This window comes from Oncorhynchus masou, chromosome 27 (genome assembly GCF_036934945.1).
Source record: "Oncorhynchus masou masou isolate Uvic2021 chromosome 27, UVic_Omas_1.1, whole genome shotgun sequence".
Lineage (NCBI taxonomy): Eukaryota > Metazoa > Chordata > Actinopteri > Salmoniformes > Salmonidae > Oncorhynchus > Oncorhynchus masou.
The window spans coordinates 5,047,971-5,061,273 of record NC_088238.1 but is presented as its reverse complement, the minus strand read 5'-3'; the positions used below and the strand labels follow the sequence as shown (position 1 = coordinate 5,061,273).

General features: G+C 37.5%; 1 protein-coding gene across 1 annotated transcript in view; it reads right to left on the bottom strand.

The window, feature by feature from the left end:
• Positions 1–1,995: 1,995 nt before the first annotated feature.
• Positions 1,996–13,303, bottom strand: part of LOC135516567 (receptor-type tyrosine-protein phosphatase beta-like) — a 140,215-nt gene continuing 128,907 nt past the window's right edge. Inside the window, exons 31-32 of the mRNA XM_064940917.1 lie at positions 6,638–6,758; positions 1,996–2,051 (exon numbers count right to left, since the gene is read on the bottom strand). Coding sequence (XP_064796989.1) covers positions 1,996–2,051; positions 6,638–6,758 — 177 coding nt within the window. The remainder of the gene's footprint in view (positions 2,052–6,637; positions 6,759–13,303) is intronic.

The window sequence follows — 13,303 nt, the reverse complement described above, 5'->3', positions numbered from 1 at the left end:
GGAGGAGTCAGAATGTGTTCCATCTAATACGACTGGGAGGAGTCTGAATGTGTTCCATCTGATACTACTGGGAGGAGTCAGAATGTGTTCCATCTGATACTGCTGGGAGGAGTCAGAATGTGTTCCATCTGATACTACTGGGAGGAGTCAGAATGTGTTCCATCTGATACTACTGGGAGGAGTCAGAATGTGTTCCATCTGATACTACTGGGAGGAGTCAGAATGTGTTCCATCTGATTCTACAGGGAGGAGTCAGAACCCTGAAAATGATCATCTTAGTATTTGTTTTTTAAAGCTAGTATTTTTTTATGTTTAAATTGAACAACAAAGTTAAAATAAATGTGTGATTTTTGTATATAGAGTATAAACACTAACATAATGGGAGCCATTGGAGAGAAGATTCAATCTGAACCTACTATTTACATGTAGATACAGATTGATGTTTAAATACTAACGTAGTGAGAGCTATTGAAGACCTGCATTGTCTTCAGTAACAATGGGAAGAATGCCAACCAACACTGTTTCTTCTGGAGCTAGGTCTGTTTCCGTGGCTAGGGGCTCAGAGAAGCTCAGACAGAGGAATGCCACGTCCCAAAACCTGTAGTCTGGAAAGGTCAGTGTCTTGGACACTGCAGACCTCTCACAGGGTCAGGATGTTGACATTTTATTCAATTCTCTCACTATCCCCAGGATCTCAGCAGGATTTGGCCAGTTATTGCTTATTGTGTGAAGTTTCTTCAGTTGTTTTTTTTTTAGTTTAGTCCAACTTCTAGACCTTCTCCTGTTTAGATCAGGAAGCTGGCCAGCTCAGATTCAGTTGATGGGATCTCCCGCTCAGTTCAACACATGACGTAGAAAGATCCCTGTTCCTATTGTTCACAGACACATCCATCAGCCTAGTTTTATGCAACAGGATGATCAGAAATGCAACATGATGTTTTGAAGAAGGTAATGTACAAAACCCCATACAGTCTCTCTCATGAACATTCCCTCCATCTTGGTTCGAGAGACCATGGAGAAAAGGTTACCACCTCTTTCCGGAAACAACCGAATACAAGATGGCGTTTGTTTTCCAGTCGAGTTTTCCCTTTGCCCTAGAAAACATAGGTAGCTGTGATGGCATACAAACTATATGCTGTTCCCTCCTCCAGGCTCTACTGTACAAACTCAATGGTACACACACACACAACATGAACTGACGCCATGTTTAAAGATAAGAGGACTATTCACAACACAACCAACTGTACAGACGGTCTGCTACTTTATACACGGATCTAGACAGCATTGTGATGAGCTACTCTCAAGACAGCTAGCTGTCTGTCTGGCTGCTCCGGGTTAATTCGTTTTTTAAACTACAAACCAGCAACTACGATTTAGAACATATTATACAGAAAGATCTTTGTACCCAAATGGCACCCTATTCCCTATATAGTGCACATCTTTTGATTAGGGCACATAGAGAATAGGGTGCCATTTGGGATGCAGAGAAGGTTTCTTCAGGGAAGGTTTTTAGGCATTCAGGCCTTGTCATAATAATGCTTTGTGATGTAGGGAAGCTACGCCTCATAGAATCCCATTCATTGCTACGCCTGAAGGCTTTCATTCATCTTTCTTATCTGTTTACGTTGAATAAGAATTATTATATCCATATTTTATATCAGTTCCTTTTGTCTTTTCATCAGACATTATTAATATTGAAATAGCATGAGTTTAGGGAATAATGTTTCTTGGAAGCGCTTACAATTAGGTGCAAAACAATATAATCATATCTCATTGAATGCAACCTAAGATTCAGCTATAAGTGAACGAAACGTCAATATTTCCAGACGTCAATCTGCTCCATTTTAAATAGACATCCTGAGAGGTTGAACCAACAGTGTATCAAAAATAAATAGCTATACCCCACCCACCACACACTCTATAGTGCTGCTTTAGTTGTGACAGAATGGCTGTCTGGTGGTATTGAACAGATTCTTCCCTGGTTTTCATTCTCACTCAGTTGTGTGGAGAGTGACCCCAGACTGTCCTTAGCGTCCTCCCGTACACAAAATCTGAAGAGAGTAAGACAAACAAAGGCACATTTAGTCAAATATTATGCCAAACACACGTGTACTAAATGTACCCTTCCTCTATGATTAAGTCCTTTAGACGGTTTAGGGATTATCGTTTAGCGACTAAAATGGAACTGTGATTAAAGCCATAGAGTTAGACATACTAGAATGGGATATCGCCATCAAGGCATTGTTCTCTGGTGGGGGGAACCAGTCTAACCATCAAGTCTATGTTCTCTGGTGGAGGAACCAGTCTAACCATCAAGTCTATGTTCTCTGGTGGAGGAACCAGTCTAACCATCAAGTCTATGTTCTCTGGTGGAGGAACCCAGCTGCCATGTTGGCTTTGTCGTTCCAGTCATGGTAATTCTATTGGTAGGCTTACAGCCGTCTGTCTGTTCCAGTCATGGTAATTCTATTGGTAGGCTTAGGCTTACAGCCGTCTGTCCGTTCCAGTCATGGTAATTCTATTGGTAGGCTTACAGCCGTCTGTCCGTTCCAGTCATGGTAATTCTATTGGTAGGCTTACAGCCGTCTGTCTATTCCAGTCATGGTAATTCTATTGGTAGGCTTACAGCCGCCTGTCCGTTCCAGTCATGGTAATTCTATTGGTAGGCTTACAGACGTCTGTCTGTTCCAGTCATGGTAATTCTATTGGTAGGCTTACAGCCGTCTGTCTGTTCCAGTCATGGTAATTCTATTGGTGAGCTTACAGCCGTCTGTCTGTTCCAGTCATGGTAATTCTATTGGTAGGCTTATAGACGTCTGTCTGTTCCAGTCATGGTAAATCTATTGGTAGGCTTACAGACGTCTGTCTGTTCCAGTCATGGTAATTCTATTGGTAGGCTTACAGCCGTCTGTCTGTTCCAGTCATGGTAATTCTATTGGTAGGCTTATAGACGTCTGTCTGTTCCAGTCATGGTAATTCTATTGGTAGGCTTACAGACGTCTGTCTGTTCCAGTCATGGTAATTCTATTGGTAGGCTTACAGCCATCTGTCCGTGCTTGTAATTCTAATTATATTGGTAGACCTATATCTACAGTCTGGATATATAGTCTTGGTATGGTGGTGTAGTCTTACCATGGTAGTAGTCTGGATATATAGTCTTGGTATGGTCTTACCATGGTAGTAGTCTGGATATATAGTCTTGGTATGGTCTTACCATGGTAGTAGTCTGGATATATAGTCTTGGTATGGTCTTACCATGGTAGTAGTCTGGATATAGTCTTGTATGGTCTTACCATGGTAGTAGTCTGGATATATAGTCTTGGTATGGTCTTACCATGGTAGTAGTCTGGATATATAGTCTTGGTATGGTCTTACCATGGTAGTAGTCTGGATATATAGTCTTGGTATGGTCTTACCATGGTAGTAGTCTGGATATATAGTCTTGGTATGGTCTTACCATGGTAGTAGTCTGGATATATAGTCTTGGTATGGTCTTACCATGGTAGTAGTCTGGATATATAGTCTTGGTATAGTCCTACCATGGTAGTAGTCTGGATATATAGTCTTGGTATGGGGGTATAGTCCTACCATGGTAGTAGTCTGGATATATAGTCTTGGTATGGTCTTACCATGGTAGTAGTCTGGATATATAGTCTTGGTATGGTCTTACCATGGTAGTAGTCTGGATATATAGTCTTGGTATGGGGGTATAGTCCTACCATGGTAGTAGTCTGGATATATAGTCTTGGTATGGTCTTACCATGGTAGTAGTCTGGATATATAGTCTTGGTATAGTCTTACCATGGTAGCAGACTGGATATATAGTCTTGGTATGGTCTTACCATGGTAGTAGTCTGGATATATAGTCTTGGTATAGTCTTACCATGGTAGCAGACTGGATATATAGTCTTGGTATGGTCTTACCATGGTAGCAGACTGGATATATAGTCTTGGTATGGTCTTACCATGGTAGTAGTCTGGATATATAGTCTTGGTATGGTCTTACCATGGTAGTAGTCTGGATATATAGTCTTGGTATGGTCTTACCATGGTAGTAGTCTGGATATATAGTCTTGGTATGGTCTTAGTCCCATGGTAGTAGTCTGGATATATAGTCTTGGTATGGTCTTACCATGGTAGTAGTCTGGATATATAGTCTTGGTATGGTCTTACCATGGTAGTAGTCTGGATATATAGTCTTGGTATGGTCTTACCATGGTAGTAGTCTGGATATATAGTCTTGGTATGGTCTTACCATGGTAGTAGTCTGGATATATAGTCTTGGTATGCATAGTCTTACCATGGTAGTAGTCTGGATATATAGTCTTGGTATGGTCTTACCATGGTAGTAGTCTGGATATATAGTCTTGGTATGGTCCTACCATGGTAGTAGTCTGGATATATAGTCTTGGTATGGTCTTACCATGGTAGTAGGATGGATATATAGTCTTGGTATAGTCTTACCATGGTAGTAGTCTGGATATATAGTCTTGGTATGGGGGTATAGTCCTACCATGGTAGTAGTCTGGATATATAGTCTTGGTATGGTCTTACCATGGTAGTAGTCTGGATATATAGTCTTGGTATGGTCTTACCATGGTAGTAGTCTGGATATATAGTCTTGGTATGGTCTTACCATGGTAGTAGGATGGATATATAGTCTTGGTATAGTCTTACCATGGTAGTAGTCTGGATATATAGTCTTGGTATGGTCTTACCATGGTCATAGTCTGGATATATAGTCTTGGTATGGTCTTACCATGGTCATAGTCTGGATATATAGTCTTGGTAGTCTTACCATGGTAGTAGTCTGGATATATAGTCTTGGTATAGTCTTACCATGGTAGTAGTCTGGATATATAGTCTTGGTATAGTCTTACCATGGTAGTAGTCTGGATATATAGTCTTGGTATAGTCCTACCATGGTAGTAGTCTGGATATATAGTCTTGGTATAGTCTTACCATGGTAGTAGTCTGGATATATAGTCTTGGTATGGTCTTACCATGGTAGCAGACTGGATATATAGTCTTGGTATGGAGGTATAGTCTTACCATGGTAGTAGTCTGGATATATAGTCTTGGTATGGAGGTATAGTCTTACCATGGTAGTAGTCTGGATATATAGTCTTGGTATGGGGGTATAGTCTTACCACGGTAGTAGTCTGGATATATAGTCTTGGTATAGTCTTACCATGGTAGTAGACTGGATATATAGTCTTGGTATGGTCCTACCATGGTAGTAGACTGGATATATAGTCTTGGTATAGTCTTACCATGGTAGTAGTCTGGATATATAGTCTTGGTATAGTCTTACCATGGTAGTAGTCTGGATATATAGTCTTGGTATGGTGGTATAGTCTTACCATGGTAGTAGACTGGATATATAGTCTTGGTATAGTCTTACCATGGTAGCAGACTGGATATATAGTCTTGGTATAGTCTTACCACGGTAGTAGTCTGGATATATAGTCTTGGTATAGTCTTACCATGGTAGTAGTCTGGATATATAGTCTTGGTATGGGGGTATAGTCTTACCATGGTAGTAGTCTGGATATATAGTCTTGGTATAGTCCTACCATGGTAGTAGACTGGATATATAGTCTTGGTATAGTCTTACCATGGTAGTAGGATGGATAAATAGTCTTGGTATGGTCTTACCATGGTAGTAGGATGGATATATAGTCTTGGTATAGTCCTACCATGGTAGTAGTCTGGATATATAGTCTTGGTATGGTCTTACCATGGTAGTAGTCTGGATATATAGTCTTGGTATAGTCTTACCATGGTAGTAGACTGGATATATAGTCTTGGTATAGTCTTACCATGGTAGCAGACTGGATATATAGTCTTGGTATAGTCCTACCATGGTAGTAGACTGGATATATAGTCTTGGTATAGTCTTACCACGGTAGTAGTCTGGATATATAGTCTTGGTATAGTCCTACCATGGGGAGTAGTCTGGATATATAGTCTTGGTATAGTCCTACCATGGTAGTAGTCTGGATATATAGTCTTGGTATAGTCTTACCACGGTAGTAGTCTGGATATATAGTCTTGGTATAGTCTTACCATGGTAGTAGTCTGGATATATAGTCTTGGTATAGTCTTACCATGGTAGTAGTCTGGATATATAGTCTTGGTATAGTCTTACCATGGTAGTAGTCTGGATATATAGTCTTGGTATGAGGGTATGGATATATAGTCTTGGTATAGTCTTACCATGGTAGTAGTCTGGATATATAGTCTTGGTATAGTCTTACCATGGTAGTAGTCTGGATATATAGTCTTGGTATAGTCTTACCATGGTAGTAGTCTGGATATATAGTCTTGGTATAGTCCTACCATGGTAGTAGTCTGGATATATAGTCTTGGTATAGTCTTACCATGGTAGTAGTCTGGATATATAGTCTTGGTATAGTCTTACCATGGTAGTAGTCTGGATATATAGTCTTGGTATAGTCTTACCATGGTAGTAGTCTGGATATATAGTCTTGGTATAGTCCTACCATGGTAGTAGTCTGGATATATAGTCTTGGTATAGTCTTACCACGGTAGTAGTCTGGATATATAGTCTTGGTATGGTGGTATAGTCCTACCATGGTAGTAGACTGGATATATAGTCTTGGTATAGTCTTACCACGGTAGTAGTCTGGGTTGAAGTTCTCATAGATGGGGTAGAGAGGGTTCTCCTGCTCACTACGGAGCTTCCTGGCTCTCAGGACATCTCGAACACACTGGTGGAGGAAGGAGTACTGGTACTGTGGGGAGGACAGCATTCACATCAATATCACCATTACTATTGTTCATCAGCTGTGTGGAGAACAGCATTCACATCAATACTATAGTTCATCAGCTGTGTGGAGAACAGCATTCACATCAATATCACCAATACTATAGTTCATCAGCTGTGTGGAGAACAGCATTCACATCAATATCACCAATACTATAGTTCATCAGCTGTGTGGAGGACAGCATTTACATCAATATCACCAATACTATAGTTCATCAGCTGTGTGGAGAACAGCATTCACATCAATATCATCAATACTATTGTTCATCAGCTGTGTGGAGGACAGCATTCACATCAATATCATCAATACTATTGTTCATCAGCTGTGTGGAGGACAGCATTCACATCAATACTACTGTTCATCAGCTGTGTGGAGAACAGCATTCACATCAATATCACCAATACTACTGTTCATCAGCTGTGTGGAGAACAGCATTCACATCAATATCAACAATACTATTGTTCATCAGCTGTGTGGAGGACAGCATTCACATCAATACTATAGTTCATCAGCTGTGGGGAGGACAACATTCACATCAATACTATAGTTCATCAGCTGTGTGGAGGACAGCATTCACATCAATACTATAGTTCATCAGCTGTGGGGAGGACAGCATTCACATCAATACTATAGTTCATCAGCTGTGTGGAGGACAGCATTCACTTCAATACTATTGTTCATCAGCTGTGGAAGGAATTAGTTCTTAACTGACTTGCCTAGTTAAATAAAGGTAAAATAAAATAAAAATATAATATCACTGTCTATTTTATATCATTGGCTATATATTCTCACTGGCTATATAATATCACTGGGGATCACTGGCTATATATTGTCTTTGGCTATATGTTATCACTGGCTATATATTATCCCTGGGTATCACTGGCTATATATTATCACTGGCTATATATTATCCCTGGCTATATATTATCCCTGGCTATATATTATCACTGGCTATATATTATCCCTGGCTATATATTATCCCTGGCTATATATTATCACTGGCTATATATTATCCCTGGCTATATATTATCACTGGGTATCACTGGCTATATATTATCACTGGCTATATATTATCACTGGGTATATATTATCACTGGCTATATATTATCCCTGGCTATATATTATCACTGGCTATATATTATCACTGGGTATCACTGGCTATATATTATCCCTGGCTATATATTATCACTGGCTATATATTATCACTGGGTATCACTGGCTATATATTATCACTGGCTATATATTATCACTGGCTATATATTATCACTGGGTATATATTATCACTGGCTATATATTATCCCTGGCTATATATTATCACTGGCTATATATTATCACTGGTATCACTGGCTATATATTATCCCTGGCTATATATTATCACTGGCTATATATTATCACTGGGTATCACTGGCTATATATTATCACTGGCTATATATTATCACTGGCTGTATATTATCCCTGGCTATATATTATCCCTGGCTATATATTATCACTGGGTATCACTGGCTATATATTATCCCTGGCTATATATTATCACTGGCTATATATTATCCCTGGCTATATATTATCACTGGGTATCACTGGCTATATATTATCCCTGGCTATATATTATCACTGGCTATATATTATCACTGGGTATGACTGGCTAAATATTATATCTGACTGTATATTATCACTGGCTATATATTATCACTGGCTATATATTATCACTGGGTATATATTATCTCTGGCTATATATTATCCCTGGCTATATATTATCCCTGGCTATATATTACCACTGGCTATATATTATCCCTGGCTATATATTATCACTGGCTATATATTATCTCTGGCTATATATTATCACTGGGTATATATTATCTCTGGCTATATATTATCCCTGGCTATATATTATCCCTAGCTATATATTATCACTGGCTATATATTATCACTGGGGATCACTGGCTATATATTATCCCTGGCTATATAATATCTATGGCTATATATTATCTCTGGCTATATATTATCACTGGCTATATATTATCCCTGGCTATATATTATCACTGGCTATATATTATCACTGGGTATACCTGGCTATATATTATCACTGGGTATCTCCGGCTATATATTTTCCCTGGCTATATATTATCACTGGGTATCTCTGGCTATATATTATCCCTGGCTATATATTATCCCTGGCTATATATTATCACTGCGTGTCACTGGCTATATATTATCTCTGGCTATATATTATCACTGGCTATATATTATCCCTGGCTATATATTATCCCTGGCTATATATTATCACTGGCTATATATTATCACTGGGGATCACTGGCTATATATTATCCCTGGCTATATAATATCAATGGCTATATATTATCTCTGGCTATATATTATCACTGGCTATATATTATCCCTGGCTATATATTATCACTGGCTATATATTATCACTGGGTATCCCTGGCTATATATTATCCCTGGCTATATATTATCACTGGGTATCACTGGCTATATATTATCCCTGGCTATATATTATCCCTGGCTATATATTATCACTGCGTGTCACTGGCTATATATTATCTCTGGCTATATATTATCACTGGCTATATATTATCCCTGGCTATATAATATCACTGGCTATATATTATCCCTGGCTATATATTATCACTGGGTATCACTGGCTATATATTATCCCTGGCTATATATTATCACTGGGTATCTCTGGCTATATATTATCCCTGGCTATATATTATCACTGGGTATCTCTGGCTATATATTATCCCTGGCTATATATTATCCCTGGCTATATATTATCACTGCGTGTCACTGGCTATATATTATCTCTGGCTATATATTATCACTGGCTATATATTATCCCTGGCTATATATTATCCCTGGCTATATATTATCACTGGCTATATATTATCACTGGGGATCACTGGCTATATATTATCCCTGGCTATATAATATCAATGGCTATATATTATCTCTGGCTATATATTATCCCTGGCTATATATTATCACTGGCTATATATTATCACTGGGTATCCCTGGCTATATATTATCCCTGGCTATATATTATCACTGGGTATCACTGGCTATATATTATCCCTCGCTATATATTATTACTGGGTATCTCTGGCTATATATTATCCCTGGCTATATATTATCCTCAATATATATTATCACTGCGTGTCACTGGCTATATATTATCTCTGGCTATATATTATCATTGGCTATATATTATCCCTGGCTATATAATATCACTGGCTATATATTATCACTGGCTATATATTATCCCTGGCTATATATTATCCCTGGCTATATATTATCACTGGGTATCACAGGCTATATATTATCACTGGCTATATATTATCCCTGGCTATATATTATCACTGGGTATCCATGGCTATTTATTATCCCTGGCTATATATTATCACTGGGTATCCCTGGCTATATATTATCACTGGGTATCACTGTCTATATATTATCCCTGGCTATATATTATCACTGGGTATCCCTGGCTATATATTATCCCTGGCTATATATTATCACTGGGTATCACTGGCTATATATTATCCCTGGCTATATAGTATCACTGGTTATCACTGGTTATATATTATCCCTGGCTATATATTATCACTGGGTATCACTGGCTAAATACTATCTCTGGCTATATATTATCCCTGGCTATATTATCACTGTCTATATATTATCACTGGGTATCACTGGCTATATATTATCACTGGGTATCACTGGCTATATATTATCCCTGGCTATATATTATCACCTGGTATCACTGGCTATATACTATCTCTGGCTATATATTATCCCTGGCTATATATTATCACTGGCTATATATTATCACTGGGTGTCACTGGCTATATACTATCTCTGGCTATATATTATCCCTGGCTATATATTATCACTGGATATATTATCACTGGGTATCACTGGCTATATATTATCCCTGGCTATATATTATCACTGGGTATCACTGGCTATATACTATCTCTGGCTATATATTATCCCTGGCTATATATTATCACTGGCTATATATATTATCACTGGCTATATAATATCACTGGCTATATATTATCACTGGGTATCACTGGGTATATATTATCACTGGCTATGTAATATCACTGGCTATATATTATCACTGGGTATATATTATCACTGGCTATATATTATCACTGGGTATCACTGGCTATATATTTTCACTGGGTATCACTGGCTATATATTATCACTGGCTATATATTATCCCTGGCTATATATTATCACTGGGTATATATTATCCTGGCTATATATTATCACTGGGTATCCATGGCTATATATTATCCCTGGCTATATATTATCACTCGATATCCCTGGCTATATATTATCACTGAGTATCACTGGCTATATATCATCCCTCGTCTATATATTATCACTGGGTATCCCTGGCTATATATTATCCCTGGCTATATATTATCACTGGGTATCACTGGCTATATATTATCCCTGGCTATATAGTATCACTGGTTATCACTGGTTATATATTATCCCTGGCTATATATTATCACTGTGTATCACTGGCTAAATACTATCTCTGGCTATATATTATCCCTGGCTATATATTATCACTGGCTATATATTATCACTGGGTATCACTGGCTACATATTATCACTGGGTATCACTGGCTATATATTATCCCTGGCTATATATTATCACCTGGTATCACTGGCTATATACTATCTCTGGCTATATATTATCCCTGTGTATATAATATCACTGGCTATATATTATCACTGGGTATCACTGGCTATATACTATCTCTGGCTATATATTATCCCTGGCTATATATTATCACTGGATATATATTATCACTGGTATCACTGGCTATATATTATCTCTGGCTATATATTATCACTGGGTATCACTGGCTATATACTATCTCTGGCTATATATTATCCCTGGCTATATATTATCACTGGCTATATATTATCACTGGCTATATATTATCACTGGGTATCACTGGCTATATATTATCCCTGGCTATATAATATCACTGGCTATATATTATCCCTGGCTATATATTATCACCTGGTATCACTGGCTATATACTATCTCTGGCTATATATTATCCCTGGCTATATATTATCACTGGCTATATATTATCACTGGGTATCACTGGCTATATACTATCTCTGGCTATATATTATCCCTGGCTATATATTATCACTGGATATATATTATCACTGGGTATCACTGGCTATATATTATCCCTGGCTATATATTATCACTGGGTATCACTGGCTATATACTATCTCTGACTATATATTATCCCTGGCTATATATTATCACTGGCTATATATTATCACTGGCTATATATTATCACTGGGTATCACTGGGTATATATTATCACTGGCTATATAATATCACTGGCTATATATTATCACTGGCTATATATTATCACTGGGTATCACTGGCTATATATTTTACTGGGTATATCTATAATTATCTGGCTATATATTATCCCTGGCTATATATTATCACTGGCTATATATTATCCCTGGCTATATATTATCACTGGGTATCCATGGCTATATATTATCCCTGGCTATATATTATCACTGGGTATCTCTTATATATTATCACTGAGTATCACTGGCTATATATTATCCCTGGCTATATATTATCACATCCCTGGCTATATATTATCCCTGGCTATATATTATCATTATCACTGGCTATATATTATCCCTGGCTATATATTATCTGGTTATATATTATCCCTGGCTATATATTATCACTGGGTATCACTGGCTATATACTATCTGGCTATATATTATCCCTGGCTATATATTATCACTGGCTATATATTATCACTGGTATCACTGGCTATATATTATCACTGGGTATCACTGGCTATATATTATCCCTGGCTATATATTATCACTGGTATCACTGGCTATATACTATCTCTCTATATATTATCCCTGGGTATATATTATGGCTATATATTATCACTGTATCACTGGCTATACTGTCTCTGGCTATATATTATCACTGGGGATCACTGGCTATATATTATCCCTGGCTATATAATATCAATGGCTATATATTATCTCTGGCTATATATTATCCCTGGCTATATATTATCACTGGCTATATATTATCACTGGGTATCCCTGGCTATATAATATTATCCCTGGCTATATATATATCACTGGGTATCTATATATTATTGGTATCTCTGGCTATATATTATCCCTGGCTATATATTATCCTGGCTATATATTATCACTGCGTCACTGGCTATATATTATCTCTGGCTATATATTATCACTGGCTATATATTATCCCTGGCTATATAATATCACTGGCTATATATTATCACTGGCTATATATTATCCCTGGCTATATATTATCCCTGGCTATATATTATCACTGGGTATCACAGGCTATATATTATCACTGGCTATATATTATCCCTGGCTATATATTATCACTGGGTATCCATGGCTATATATTATCCCTGGCTATATA